General features: G+C 40.6%; 1 protein-coding gene across 2 annotated transcripts in view; it reads left to right on the top strand.

The window, feature by feature from the left end:
• plin1 (perilipin 1) overlaps positions 1-13,326 on the top strand; it is a 33,605-nt gene extending 20,279 nt beyond the window's left edge. The window contains exon 9 of one of the 2 annotated variants that reach the window (XM_046293742.1): positions 11,870-13,326. In XM_046293742.1, coding sequence (XP_046149698.1) covers positions 11,870-12,193 — 324 coding nt within the window. In that variant the 3' untranslated portion in view covers positions 12,194-13,326. Of the gene's footprint in view, positions 1-6,285; positions 6,604-11,869 lie in introns of those variants that run through there. The other variant, XM_046293751.1, reaches the window with a different exon arrangement.
• The last annotated feature ends 671 nt before the right edge of the window (positions 13,327-13,997 follow it).

Genomic DNA, 13,997 nt, shown 5'->3' with positions numbered 1-13,997 from the left:
AAATCCCGCATCAATCTAGACACACTATCCCATACTGGCAAAGCAAAAACAGGTTTTTAGCTATTTTTTTTGTTGCTATTTTTTTTTAAATAAAACGCCCCGGAAGTATCACATAAGTATTCAGACCCTTTACTCATTCCTTTGTTGAACCACCTTGGGCAGAGATTACTGCCTCGAGTCTTCTTGGGTATAACACTACAAGCATGTATTTGGGGAGTTACTCCGAATCTTCTCTGCAGATTTCTATATCTAGGTTGTGTGCGTGCGTGACTGTTCATGCAAGTGTGTGTGTAATCTCCTCAGATCTCTGTGCAGTACCACCAGGCAGATGCCTGACCCTGCTGTTTGCTCGGTTGTCTCTGTGAAAGCCCTCATTATCACCCTGTGCAGAGAGAGATGGCTTACAGAGCTGTCACAATACAGCAGTGTAGCGCTCACTGACAGACAGCTCCAGACCAGAGGCACCCATCTCCTGTCACCTGACTAAGAAAGAGCTTAGATTTATTTAACAAGAAACAGAATAACTGAAACACAAACGAGTGGAATCTTTTCTGTTTATCTTGATTGATCAAATCAAATGTTATTTGTCACATACACATGGTTAACAGATGTTAATGCGAGTGTAGCGAAATGCTTGTGTTTCTAGTTCTGACAATGCTTTAATAACCAACAAGTAATCTAACCTAACAATTCCACAACTACTACCTTACACACAAGTGTAAAGGGATAAAGAATATGTACATAAAGATGCAGTGGGGCAAAAAAATATTTAGTCAGCCACCAATTGTGCAAGTTCTCCCACTCAAAAAGATGAGAAGCCTGTAATTTTCATCATAGGTACACTTCAACGATGACAGACAATGGGGGCAAAAGAAAATCCAGAAAAATCACATTGTAGGATTTTTAATGAATTTATTTGCAAATTATGGTGGAAAATAAATATTTGGTCACCTAAAAACAAGCAACATTTCTGGCTCTCACAGACCTTTAACTTCTTCTTTAAGAGGCTCCTCTGTCCTCCACTCGTTACCTGTATTAATGGCACCTGTTTGAACTTATCAGTATAAAAGACACACATGTCCACAACCTCAAACAGTCACACTCCAAACTCCACTATGGCCAAGACCAAAGATCTGTCAAAGGACACCAGAAACAAAATTGTAGACCTGCACCAGGCTGGGAAGACTGGATCTGCAATAGGTAAGCAGCTTGGTTTGAAGAAATCAACTGTGGGAGCAATTATTAGGAAATGGAAGACATACAAGACCACTGATAATCTCCCTCGATCTGGGGCTCCACGCAAGATCTCACCACGTGGGGTCAAAATTATCACAAGAACGGTGAGCAAAAATCCCAGAACCACACGGGGGGACCTAGTGAATGACCTGCAGAGAGCTGGGACCAAAGTAACAAAGTCTACCATCAGTAACACACTTCAAATCCTGCAATGCCAGACGTGTCCCCCTGCTTAAGCCAGTTGTCCAGTCCCGTCTGAAGTTTGCTAGAGAGCATTTGGATGATCCAGAAGAAGATTGGGAGTATGTCATCTGGTCAGATGAAACCAAAATATAACTTTTTGGTAAAAACTCAACTCGTCGTGTTTGGAGGACAAAGAATGCTGAGTTGCATCCAAAGAACACCATACCTACTGTGAAACGTGGGTGGAAACATCATGCTTTGGGGCTGTTTTTCTTTAAAGGGACCAGAACAACTGATCCGTGTAAAGGAAAGAATGAATGGGGCCATGTATCGTGAGATTTTGAGTGAAAACCTCCTTCCATCAGCAAGGGCATTGAAGATGAAACGTGGTTGGGTCTTTCAGCATGACAATGATCCCAAACACACCGCCTGGCCTAGCCAGTCTCCAGATCTCAACCCCATAGAAAATCTTTGGAGGGAGTTGAAAGTCTGTGTTGCCCAGCAACAGCCCCAAAACATCACTGCTCTAGAGGAGATCTGCAAGGAGGAATGGTCCAAAATACCAGCCACAGTGTGTGAAAACCTTGTGAAGACTTACAGAAAACGTTTGACCTCTGTCATTGCCAACAAAGGGTATATAACAAAGTATTGAGAAACTTTTGTTATTGACCAAATACTTATTTTCCACCATAATTTGCAAATAAATTAATAAAAAATCCTACAATGTGATTTTCTGGATTTTCTTTCTCATTTTGTCTTTCATAGTTGAAGTGTACCTATGATGAAAATTACAGGCCTCATCTTTTTAAGTGGGAAAACGTGCACAATTGGTGGCTGACTAGATACTTTTTTGCCCCACTCTATATGAATGAGTGATGATACAGAACGGCATAGGCGAGATGCAGTAGGTAGTATCGAGTACAGTATATACATATGAGAAGAGTAATGTAGGATATGTACATTATATTAAGTGGCATTGTTTTAAAGGGGCTAGTGATACATTTTTTACATAAATATCCATTATTAAAGTGGCTGGACTTGATTCAGTATGTTGGCACAGCCACTCAATGTTAGTGGTGGCTGTTTAACAGTCTGATGGCCTTGAGATAGAATCTGTTTTTCATTCTCTCGGTCCCTGCTTTGATGTACCTGTACTGACCTGCCTTCTGGATGATAGCGGGGTGAACAGGCAGTGGCTCGGGTGGTTGTTGTCCTTTGATCTTTGTGGCCTTCCTGTGACATCGGGTGTTGTAGGTGTCCTGGAGGGTAGGTAGTTTGCCCCCGGTGATGCATTGTGCAGACCTCACTACCCTCTGGAGAGCCTTACGGTTGTGGATGGAGCAATTGCCGTACCAGGCGGTGATACAGCCCGACAGGTGGCTCTCGATTGTGCATCTGTAGAAGTTTGAGTGCTTTTGGTGACAAGCCAAATTTCTTCATCCTCCTGATGTTGAAGAGACACTGCTGTTCCTTCTTCACAACGCTGTCTGTTGGGGGGGACCAATTCAGTATTTATGTGATGTGTACGCCGAGGAACTTAAAACTTAGGAACTTAAAACGTAAAACTACCCTCTCCACTACTGTCCCATTGATGTGAATAGGGGGTGCTCCCTCTGCTGTTTCCTGAAGTCCACAATCGTCTCCTTTGTTTTGTTGACGTTGAGTGAGGTTATTTTCCTGACACCACACTCCAAGGGCCCTCGCCTCCTCCCTGTAGGCCGTCTCGCCATTGTTGGTAATCAAGTCTATCACTGTAGTGTCATTCGCAAACTTGATTATTGAGTTGGAGGCGTGCATAGTCACGCAGTCGTGGGTGAACAGGGAGTACAGGAGAGGGCTCAGAACGCACCCTTGTGGGGCCCCAGTGTTGAGAATCACCGGGGTGGAGATGTTGTTACCTACCCTCACCACCTGGGGGCGGCCCGTCAGGAAGTCCAGTACCCAGTTGCACAGGGCAGGGTCGAGACCCAGAGTTTGGAGGGGACTATGGTGTTAAATGTTGAGCTGGGCAATTTATGCTAGACTAAAAGGACTGCCAGTGTAAAGATTGGAATTGCGCTTGCTTAGCGAGTACCGCCTCCTCCTAATTCGGCTCAGGCTCACGCTGAGGCTCAAACCCAGGAACTCTGCTTTCTAGCACGTAACTTCCCTCCTGAAGCTTCTTACCAGTCACGCAACGTGAAAAGCTAGCTATTCAGCGGTGCGAGTTGGAACACAATGAAATCATCCAGTGTTACCGAAGTAAATTGACTAGCAGTGAATTTACTCTGCACAGTGATTTTTCACCCATTAGATGCAGAAAGAGAGGGGGGCAGGATTATGGTTACCAGCTTCCTCAGTGTCAGTCTGACTGCCTGACCAGCATATGAAGGTCATTGTGGGTGTGCAGCCACTGCACTTGAACAACTCTGCAGGGACCTTAATACTCTGCTGGGAAGTATTCAGGCAAAGGGACATTGGATAGATGGCATTTTTTAAATCAATTAACACATTTCTTCAGGTTTTTTCTGCAGCAAAAATGCCCACTTAGCCTTAACCACACATTCCAGACCCCTTGCTAACCGTTTTAACGGTGTACCTGTGGATATATTTCAAGGCCTACCTTCAAACTCAGTGCCTCTTTGCTTGACATCATGGGAAAATCAAAAGAAATCAGGCAAATCTGTAGACATCCACAAGTCCGGATCATCCTTGAGAGCAATTTACAAACGCCTGAAAGTACCACGTTCATCTGTACAAAGAATAGTACGCAAGTATGAACACCATGGGACCATGCAGCCGTCATACCGCTTAGGAAGGGGATGCATTCTGTCTCCTAGAGCTGAACGTACTTTGGTGCGAAAAGTGAAAATCAATCTCAGAATAACAGCAAAGGACCTTGTGAAGATGCTGCAGGAAACAGGTACAAAAGTATCTATATCCACAGTAAAACAAGTCCTATTTTGACATAACCTGAAAGGTCGCTCAGCAAGGAAAAAGCCACTGCTCCAAAACCGCCATAGAAAAGCCAGGCTACGGTTTGCAACTGCACATGTTGACGAAGATCATACTTTTTGGAGAAATGTCCTCTGATCTGATGAAACAGAAATAGAACAGTTTGGCGATAATGACCATCATTATGTTTGGAGGAAAAAGGGGGATGCTTGCAAGCTGAAGAACATCAACCCAACCGTGAAGCACGGGGTGACAGCATCATACTGTGGGGGTGCTTTGCTGCAGGAGGGACTCTGGTACTTCAAAAAATAGATGGCATCATGAGGCAGGAACATTATGTGGATATATTGAAGCAACATCTCTATACATTAGTCAGAATGTAAAAGCTTGGTCACAAATGGGTCTTCCAAGTGGACAATGACCCCAAACATACTTCCAAAGTTGTGGCAAAATGGCTTAAGGACAACAAAGTCAAGGTATTGGAGTGGCATTCACAATGCCCTGACCTCAATCCCATAGAAAATTTGTGGGCAGAACTGAAAAATTGTGTACGAGCAGGGAGGCCTACAAACCTGACTCAGTTACACCAGCTCTGTCAGAAGGAATGGGCCAAAATTCACCCAACTTATTGTAGGAAGCTTGTGGAAGGCTACCCAAAACGTTTGACACAAGTTGAACAATTTAAAGGAAATACTACCAAAAACGAATTGAGTTTATGTAAACTTCTGACCCACTGGGAATGTGATGAAAGAAATAAAAGCTTAAATAAATAATTATCTCTACTATTATTCTGACATTTCCCATTCTTAAAACAATTAATCAAATGGCCACCTGGACTATTTACCTGGACCCCCCCCCCTTTTTACACTACTGCTACTCCCCGTTTTTATTATCTATGCATAGTCACTTTACAAATTACCTCAACTTACCGGTACCCCCTGTATATAGCCTCATTAATGCTTTGTAATTGTATTTTTTCTCAACTAGTATGCTGGCTCCATACATGCTGGCTCCATACATGCTGGCTCCATACATGCTGGCTCCATACATGTTTCTGTGAACACATACACATAGTCACTGTTCTATTACCAATGGCAGTTAGGAGAGGTAATATCTCATGCAAACGGGTATTATGTTGAAGTTTGAACAGATCAGATAACATCTACCCAATTATGGTCACCCCATCAAACAACCGAGGCTGGTGTCTCGCAAAAACATCTACAATCCTCTCAATCTGTAGAAATAGCTAGTTAAGGCCGAGTTCATCAGTGACACATGGAATGAAAAGGGTGTTACAAATACTGGACTTTTTTTCCTGTGCTGTATTATTAGTAATCGACTTCAGTCCCACATTGTGGATGTGTTGAGTGCCACGTCTCTCTCCATTCAGAGATGTCAGTATCATGCCTGTCTGTTGGTTATGACTCCATCACATCATCTTGCAAGTGCTGACTCCATAGACTCATCTGTGAACACATACAGTCACTCTCTTCTATTACCAGTGATGTCTGACAAACGAACATATTCTATGTTGATGTTTGAACAGGTCAGACTAGACCTACCTAATTCTAGTCTCCCCATCGACGAGGTATTTGCCAGTGCCCCATTGATGGGCATGGCTTCGTAGATCAGCTCCTGGCCCCTCCATCAAATATACTGGTCGGTCACACACACAAACAGACATAGACCACAGATTACATGATCAATGGTGGTTATGATTAGCATGGTGAAACTAACCTGATCACTACATTCACCTTTCTATTTCACTTAAGATATCATGATATGTGAAATAGAATGGAAAATGAAGAGGTCAGGCCGGTTCCACCAAGCAGGGTATGAAGGTGAATTGGAACAACTTGAAACTGTTTTAACTTTTGACCAGGTCAAATGTTACCAACCTGATTTCAAGTGTCCTCCCTGTTCCATTTATAGGATTGCTCAAAGCAAGGGCATGTCTGCATGATGCTGAGGGTCCCCTTGCTGGTCTACTCTGTTTCATGATCGGCTGTAAACTGGACATCTCTTGAACAACTGCAGCAGGAAATCTTCATAATCAATGTACTTCCTCATCTTATGAGTTGGTGCTGACTGGGGGTGCCTGTGACAGGTGATACAATAGATAGCCAAGGGGTAAATTGCATTTTGTTATAAAGAAATAACAAAGCTTTTTGATAATACACTTCCCAACCAAAATGACTCTACTACTTGTATCAGCTTGACTGGGTAATTTAATTAAATTGCTAGTTTATCAAACTGGGTATTTTTTTTATACACTTTCACGTAGCACACATTACCGTTGTTGATGAAGCCATCTGTGTCATCAGGGTAGTAACTCGGTTCAAGCTAATTTGATGCTCTACAGATGTACTGTCCTTCTGTAGCTCTGTTGGTAGAGCATGGCGCTTGTAACGCCAGGGTAGTGGGTTCGATCCCCGGGACCACCCATACGTAGAATGTATGCACACATGACTGTAAGTCGCTTTGGATAAAAGCGTCTGCTAAATGGCATATATTATTATTATGTAGACTGACTGTAGCCTCAGATTGGATTAGATTCAGGCCGGTGACGCTGTTACAGTTTGTTGCTCCTATTTCACTGTATTATTCAGCCTCAGACATGAGTTATCTACCACCATAGGTGCATCCAATTATTTAGTTTTGCCCTTGACAATACAGAATACACTTGTACGAGCTACGAACTAACTTGTCAAATCCGACATGTATGAAAACGTTAGCTAGCTATCTATCTAGCCTGCCTCGCTAGCAAGATCAAATGATAACGTTACATAACCAGCAATATATAGACATTACACAAACTTGTATGAGCTATGACCTAACTATGTTGTAATGAGGTAGCTAGCTAGCCTGCCTCGCTAGCTAACGTTAACTAGCCTGCCTTGCTTTATCAAAAGATGGATAACCAAACACAACCAGCAATAGCGTTATCAAACACATTCAACCTGATTTCAGTTGCTTCTTCATTAATAAGATAAAGGCATGCTGTGTTCAATAAGGAAAGGGGGATTCCATTGTCTGAGAAAATTGATCAGCTGTGCTTTGGGAAATGTGCTAGAAAGATAAGCATGGAGAAAATACCCATTTACCTCCTGTGACTTTGCCATTGTCCCTTGTTAGGAATTTGATGTATAATGACTAAACAATATCTACATTTTAAATAGAACTATAATTAATTGAACTCTACCCTGTTTTACAATATGTGAATTCATAAGGAAGGGATTGTGTAGCATGAAACAGGGGGTAATTAAACATAATAAATACCATTCCAGCTAGGTTGGGGGAGGAATGGATTGTGGTTTTAAGTAAGCAGAAAGGATTGTTTACCTATGGTTGAACCGAATCAACTTAGCTCTGGGATGTTTAGATAAGGCAGTGAGTTTCCTAGGTTTTCCATTATCTGGTGCTGTCTTCTGAATAGTGATAGATGAAGGTGAGATTTCAGCAGTTAATCTTGATAAGTGTGTGTCTGGAGTGAGAGAGCTCGGGGGTTGGAATAAACTTTTGAACCTGCTTTGTCCTGGTCGATAGGAGAAAGGTGTCACGACTAGTCAAGGTGGGTGGAATCAGGCGCAGAGAGCAAATAATGAATAAAGGTTTATTCTCCGGTGAACAACAATAAACACGGACAACCCAAAATACAAACAGGGTGAAAAATATCCAAAACAGGAATAAACAGACAAACCGGAGAAATAAAACACACAAACACAGACAGCCGAAACGAAATGTCAAAAACAAACAATCCCGCACAAAACAAGGGCGGGACAACCTACATATTATACAGATACTAATTAACTAACACACAGGTGAAAACAATCAGACAAAACCAACAGATAACCGAAAAGGGATCGGTAGTGGCTAATAGGACGGTGACGACGACCGCCGAGCACAGCCCGAACGGGCAGGAGAGCCAACCTCGGCGGAAGTCGTGACAAAAGGACATTTTATAACCTATGACGTCATATTTTGTATATAAACTGTTGTTCGTGGTTTCATGGCAGTGAGCTCCGAGAATAAATACAACTATCTAATTTTGATAAGATTGGTCTCTGTCTATTTTATGCAAATAGGAATCTTACAAATTCGTATAAAATAGACTGAGTGATGTAATTAATGCACACATATAGGAATTATGAAATTCCGATGACAGCCCTCTAAATCTGTGGAGAAAATAGGTGACTAAACTCAACATGAACTTAGAACGAGATGCTTTGTTAGAACTACAGTTAGAACTAGAAGCTTTGTGTCAGCTGTAGGACAAAAAAATACAAGTTCATTTATTTTTTATTAAAGACCTCATTTATCCAATCCAAATAGTTACCATGTGCCAGACCAGTTTGTCAGTGACTGTCATGTTTTATCATGCCTTTACTGGGTATACATAGGGTCATAATTCTTTTAGAAATTTCAGATGAGGAATGACTAGACCTTGATGTACAATGCCTTCAGAAAGTATTCAGACAAACAAGGCGGTGTAATGGGTTCGCACTCAAAAAAATATTGCATAAAGCTTACTTCATTATCCAATGCGTACACAGACGTTTTGGCTTTACAGCCACATTCAGTGTGTACAATTTTATTTAATTCAAAGCAGCATTTGTAAAGAACAACAGATGAGCAGGAGATGGTTCTAATCAGGGTTGCCACTCATCTGCCAATCAGGGACCCGGCCCCTCTGGTTTACCTGTATGCAAATTAGTCACAAAAAGATACAGAATTATAGGGTATGGGAGCAGGCACGAAAGGGCAACTCGCAAATCAATCGCCCAGGGGTGTCCGCTCACCTAAATCAGTCACATCAATTCATGAGAGCCCACCACAAAGGACATCAGACAAAGCCGTTCATAAATATGTGGGGCTAACTCATAAACAATGTGCAAAATCTGATATGGAAAGTGTTCTTGTATAACAGTATAAATGTGGCTTAACCTCTCTAGGGTAGGGGGCAGCATTTGGAATGAAAAGCATGCCCAAATTTAACGGCCTGCTACTCGGGCCCAGAAGATATGATATGCATATACTGGTAGATTTGGGTAGAAAACACTCTAAAGTATCCAAAACTGTTAAAATAGTGTCTGTGATTATAACATAAATGATTTAGCAGGTAAGAACCTGAGAAAAATCCATTCAGGAAGTAGTTTTTTGGGGGGTTTTGTAGTTTTCTATTCAATGCCATTACAGTATCCATTGACTTAGGACTCCATTTGCGGTTCCTATGCCTTCCACTAGATGTCACCAGTCTTTAGAAATCGTTTCAGCCTTGTATTCTTATAAATGAGGGAGTAAGACCAGTCTGAATGAGTGGACCCTAACGTGATGCAGAGTTTTTTTCAGGCGCATGTTCATTTCTTGTTTACCTTTTATATTGACAACGTTATTGTCCGGTTGAAATATTACAGATCATTTAGGTTAAACAATCTGAGGATTGAATATAAACATCGTTTGACATGTTTCTATTAACTTTACGGATACAATTTGGATGTTTTTGACTGCGTTTGAGCCTGTGGATTACTGAAGAAAACTCGCTAACAAAACTGAGGTTTTTGGATATAGAGACTTCATCGAACAAAGGGAACATTTATTGAGTAAATGAATGTCTTCTGATTTGCACCATATGAAGATCATCAAAGGTAAGGGATTAATTTGATCTCTATTTCTGAGTTTTGTAACGCTTCTGCTTGGCTGGTTACTGTTTGTAATAATTTGTCAACTGGGCTATGTTCTGGGCTAGGTATGTTCTGGGCTAGGTATGCTTTCACCGAAAAGCATTTGATAAATATGACATTGTGGTTGGTTTAACAAGAAGTTCATCTTTAAACCTATGTAAAATATGTTTTGTTTAAAGAATTTTTATAATGAGCATTTCTGTAATTGAATTGGGCGCTCGCTCTGCAACCTCACTGGATGTTGGCCAGATGGGACGCTAGCGTCCCACATACCCTAGAGGTTAAAGGAAGAATGTGAAATCTTGTTCTTCTTTTAAAAGTGTGGAGATACAGTATTTAAGTTATATATCCACATCGCTTGTCTTTGGAGTAATTTGTTGTCATAGTCTGTGACACAGTCCCCTCTAGGTGGTGGATGAACCTTTTGGATCCCGACGCAACACAATTCATTAATAGAAAGATTTGTATTTTCTATATAGTGTCTCGCAACAAGCGAGGTGATATCTTGATGTCTAATAGTGGCTATACGTTCTCCACGACGTCCTTTCAAGGCATGGGATATACATCTTATTACAAGAACACTAATATATAAATAAATAACTCCTTTAGTAGTGCAATTTATATATTTACCTCATAGGTCCTAGAAGTCTGAAGGCATGCAAAGTTTGAACATTTCCTTATGGTGCCATGAGGTCCAAGATCTACAGTGGAAGCATCCTTTTATGAATGCCTCTTCTCTCTCCACATCTGATTTAACTAATATGTTTGATAGATTTCTTGATCATTTATAGGTGAATAAAGGTGGATTCTGGAAAACAGATTTTAAACACAAGGCCGAATATACAGTTGTGTTACTTAGCCTACAGAACAAACAGTTTTGACTTAAATCGTCTTGAAAATCTATGGCAAGATTTGACAATGGCTGTCTAGCAATGATCAATAACCAACTTGACAGAGCTTGAAGAATTTTTTTAAAGAATTTGAAAATATTGTACAATCCAAGTCTACAAAGCTCTTAGACTTACTCAGAAAGACTCAGTTGTAATTGCTGCCAAAGGTGATTTTAACACATATTGACTCACTGTGAATTCTTATGTAAATGAGATCTTACTGGTATTTCATTTTCAATACATTTATACAAATGTCTAAAAACATGTTCACTTTGTCATTATGGGGTATTGTGTGTAGATGGGTGAGAACAAATATTTAATCAATTTTCGATTCAGACTGTAGCACAACAAAATGTAGAATAAGTCAAGGAGTTTGAATACTTTCTGAAGGCACTTTAAATTCAAATTCAGATTTGCCTGAAGGTGTTGAGATGCATTCTGGGTAATGTCGGCACATGAAAAGGCCTGCATTGTTCCCTTCATAGATCATACCAGAGTCTGTTTGGCTTAATTAGCCTATTTGTTCAAATAGCCTCCTAATGAAATATAATTAATCCATCAGAATGTCATTCCATTTCTCCTTGGCATCACACAGCTCCTGATTCCCTGAACAAACAGCAAGCAGTTCTAACTGGAATTGTCCCACACAGAGGAAAAATCCTGCTGTTTTTTCTGGGAAAACACTGTCTGATATTCTAATTAGCTGCAGGCCCAGATGACACGTCTCAAATAAGCAATAGCAGGTTATTTTTGCAGAAGCCATTGTAGGAGGGTGGGTGGAGGGACACAGTCCTTGCCATGAATTCAACTAAGCCTGTGACACTCATTAAATCACCCCTGTAGTAGACAATAACCAAACAAGTAATGATTCAGATGAAAAGGATTAGAGCTAGTCCTAATTACTTGGATGAATTGCTATCATGGTATTGTTTTCTTTGGACACAGATTCCAGGGTTATACTCCTACAAGGATTCTGAGCCTGGCTGCAGTGCTGTGGATGAGGAGAACAGTGAGCCCAAGATCTCTGATGAGGCCCGGCTCCTCAAGGAAAGGGTCCTGCTACAGATCCCCCAACAGCAGAGGATGATACTGGGCCAGTCCTACACCCCTATCGTCACCCAGCGCATCCCACGGAGAGGAGAGATCGCTATGAGGTCCCGAAACTCCTCGTATACACACAGTGTGCATTCCCGCAGCTACAGCCCCACTTCTAAATACGTTGTCACTGTGGAGCCCATTCAGAAGGATACAACTGAAATGGATGACTAACAGTGTCAACTAGAAGCAATTTAATATAAGCTTGCAACAATGCTGTGATTCAACTATTGCAACAGTATTTGTAGAGCTTTATGCAGTAACAGCAAGTGCAATCATGTATGTCGAAGGTCTACGAATGTAATACTTGTGGGATTCTTTGTGATATGGCCAAAGCTTTGCTTGAAAGAAGGCCTCCTATTCTGTTGACAAATGCATAGCTAATAGACTAAGCAATGTCTGAAACAATGATTTATAAACGCAGTAGATTGCTATTAGGAGGGGGTGTATTGAAGCCACCGCACCTCCATCTTGGCAAAGATATTTTGGAAGTTATAGAAATGTATTTGTTAATGTCGACATAAATGTCTGCCACATTTAGTCTATTTCAGACAGCTTAAAGCATACTTTAAAATTATGACAGCTAAACATTAAAATGGCAAAACATTTTCCATAAAGTATCATTTTGAGATTACGAATTTTATTGTCCCCGCTACAACAGAAAATACTTAAATACATGTAAGTCTGTCCTTTAAACATTTCATTGAAGTAATGTAGAATTCCATTAATTCCTATTGAGGACTGACGGCTTCAAAGTATCACAATGGCAAATGTATAGCATCAGCAATCCAGGATTTAAATAAATCATTGGCCAGACACAATGTGACTGTGCTCAATAGCTTTGCCTATAACATAGCTGAATCATTAAGAACAGACAGATCAATGAAGTGACGCTCATAAATTGGATTTGAGAAGAAACTCTAGGTACCATATTTCCTTCTTACTGCCTGTCATGGGAAAATGTTGAACAAAAGACTGTCTTGAAGAAATAACCCACATTCTATCACGATGAGGGACATGCATGAAGTTAAACCATTAAATATATTCTTAAATGACACTTTCATGACCGTTTCTTAATAGCATGTGTCTGTTTGCACATCCTCACTTTGCATTAAGTCCTTACTTTAAAAACATATATACAGTGTTTTCAGAAAGTATTCAGACCCATGCGTTTTTCCACATTGCCTTTTGTTACAGCCTTCTAAAATGTATTATATACTTTTCCCCCATTCAATCTACACAAAATATTAGACAATGTCAAAGAGAAAAACAGGTTTTTAGTAATTCATGCACATTTATGAAAAATAAAAAACAAATGTTATTTACATAAGTATTCAGGCTCTTTGCTGTGAGACTCGAAATTGAGCTCAAAAGCATCCTGTTTCCATTGATCATCCTTGAGATGTTTCTAGAACTTGATTGGAGTCCATCTGTGGTAAATTCAATTGATTGAACATGACTTGCAAAGGCACACACCTGTCTATATAGGTTCCACAAAAACCAAGCCATGAGGTCGAATGAATTGTCCGTAGAGCTCCGAGACAGGATTGTGTCGAGGTACAGATCTGGGGAAGAGTACCAAAAAATGTCTGCAGCATTGAAGGTCCCCAAGAACACAGTGGCCTCCATCATTCTTAAATGGAAGAAGATTGGAATCAACAAGACACTACCTAGAGCTGGCCAAACTGAGCAATCGGGGGAAAGGGCCTTGGTTAGGGCCGTGACCAAGAACCAGTGGTGTAAAGTACTTAAGTACAAATACTTTAAAGTACTACTTATGTCGTTTTTGGAGAGGTATCTGTACTTCACTATTCATATTTTTCACAACTTTTAATTTAACTTCACTTCATTACTAAAGAAAATAATGTACTTCTTACTGACACCCAAAAGTACTCGTTACATTTTGACAGGAAAATGGTCTAATTCAAACACTTATCAAGATAACTTCCCTGGTCATCCCTACTGCTTTTGCGGACTC

Source organism: Oncorhynchus gorbuscha, linkage group LG02, assembly GCF_021184085.1.
Source record: "Oncorhynchus gorbuscha isolate QuinsamMale2020 ecotype Even-year linkage group LG02, OgorEven_v1.0, whole genome shotgun sequence".
Classification (NCBI taxonomy): domain Eukaryota; kingdom Metazoa; phylum Chordata; class Actinopteri; order Salmoniformes; family Salmonidae; genus Oncorhynchus; species Oncorhynchus gorbuscha.
The sequence above is the reverse complement of the archived record's forward strand: the minus strand, read 5'-3'. Positions and strand labels throughout refer to the sequence as shown.